The following is a 1,654-nucleotide window of genomic DNA, read 5'->3' on the forward strand; positions in this document are numbered from 1 at the left end:
ATGACTTTTACAGTTTTTTATAATCTTTTTTTTAAATAATGAATTTTAGTGAAAATCGTGGACTTTTATAGATTTGTATTAAATTAATTAAAGTATTTTCTTGATTTCTATATATTTTCATTTTGAAATTTTTATAGAATTTTCTTCTTTTGAAAACTTTCGTTTGTTTAAAATAGAATTTACTTTTTTTTAGGTAGCATGAGAATTCATTTCAAAATTGATTGAGCTTAAACAAAACTTTCTTTAACCTTGTCAAGTCATTAGATGATCAACATAATTAAAGCAAAAATATAAAATAGAAATAGAAGCTTAGTATACTAATTAACAATGATTTACACATTTTTGAAAAAAAAAAAAAAAATTAACTCAGATGGCAAATTCATTTTGAACGATAAAAGATACTGGCATCTCCAGTTTACTTCTCTGATGAGTTTGGTCCCCTCTTCTTTCCAAAGCCATCAATGGCGATGACGAAGCGGTGGTTGTATTGCATCCGCTCGTGAGCACGGCTACGAGGCTTCTTCTTCTTGTCCTGCTTGGCCACCTTTGGTGTTTGTCCTCTCACTTTACCGACACGTGCCAGTGATCCGTGAAACTTACACATGGATGATTTCTGTGAGTAGAAATTTAGAGAGATGCAACTGCTGGAGCGAAATATGGAATTTACTTAATTTTAACGAAACATCAAAAAATTCACACAAAGAAGGTTAAAGGTTTAGTCGCCCACCCTTTCCCTTCTCATGTATTAAAAAATATTTTTCAAAAAATAAGAAATCGAGTCACTTTAATTATATAAATAAATAATCAAAATTCAAAAAATAAACCAATGTATGATTTATAAAAAAATCAACTCGTTTGCCCAAGCAATTGGTCATCATTCCTGGCCGGCAGGTGCTTATTTTCTTCCATTTTTGTGAAGCCTATAAACCAGTTGGGCATTGGAAGAGGAAAAAAGGTAGAAGCTCTGTCCTATAGCCTTTGTTTGGTTTTGTGTAGCTAAAAATTATATTTTTGGTAGATTTTAATAAATGTTAATAAAATGTATGGTTTAAAAGTTGTCGATCCCATAAAATATGTAATTAAAATTAATTGTTGACCCTAGCTTACATTTTTATCAAGAATTTAATCCAAATTGGGACATAATATTTCATTAGTAATTGATGAAAAAATAAAGAAATATCTACTATACAGCATTGTTAAAGTCGAGGAAGCTCACTCCAAAGATCTTCTAAATGGTGTTTTTGGGCTCAGTTTCACATTATATTTCTTGACCAAACAACCAATCCAAACGATTCCAACTCACAACTAATATATTCACCTCGATTGCTTCTCAATCTCACCAATAAGAGACAAGTTAACAGTGATGATTTGCAACTCATAAAAGCATGGAAAAAACAACGGAAGAAAGGAAGAGAAAAAAATCAAAATACAAAGATGAAGTCCCAATTTTTCTCTCAACAAGAGACAGCCGACTTTTACTGCAAGAAGGGAACCACGTTTTTTCTACTTTCATACGTAAATCACATGTACACGATGACTATATATATGTGTGTGTGTGTGTGTGTGTGTGTGGCTTTAGTTAGATCAATAAAAAGTTTAAATGGGTCAAGATTCAAAGCCATCGATTAAGTAAATATATATTGACCGTGAGTAG

At 31.3% G+C, this 1,654-nt stretch overlaps 1 protein-coding gene across 1 annotated transcript; it reads right to left on the minus strand.

The window, feature by feature from the left end:
* Positions 1-371: 371 nt before the first annotated feature.
* On the minus strand, positions 372-604 carry LOC111377115 (40S ribosomal protein S30-like). Its single transcript, XM_023000169.1, has one exon. The coding sequence runs from the start codon at positions 602-604 to the stop codon at positions 416-418; it is 189 nt and encodes a 62-aa protein (XP_022855937.1). The 3' UTR covers positions 372-415.
* Between the last annotated feature and the right edge of the window lie 1,050 nt (positions 605-1,654).

This window comes from Olea europaea, unplaced genomic scaffold, assembly GCF_002742605.1.
Source record: "Olea europaea var. sylvestris unplaced genomic scaffold, O_europaea_v1 scaffold1606, whole genome shotgun sequence".
NCBI lineage: Eukaryota > Viridiplantae > Streptophyta > Magnoliopsida > Lamiales > Oleaceae > Olea > Olea europaea.

What these genes read in the sequence shown, in the direction of transcription:
- LOC111377115 (XM_023000169.1), bottom strand. Translation starts at nt 604, where the DNA reads ATGTGTAAGTTTCACGGATCACTGGCACGTGTCGGTAAAGTGAGAGGA.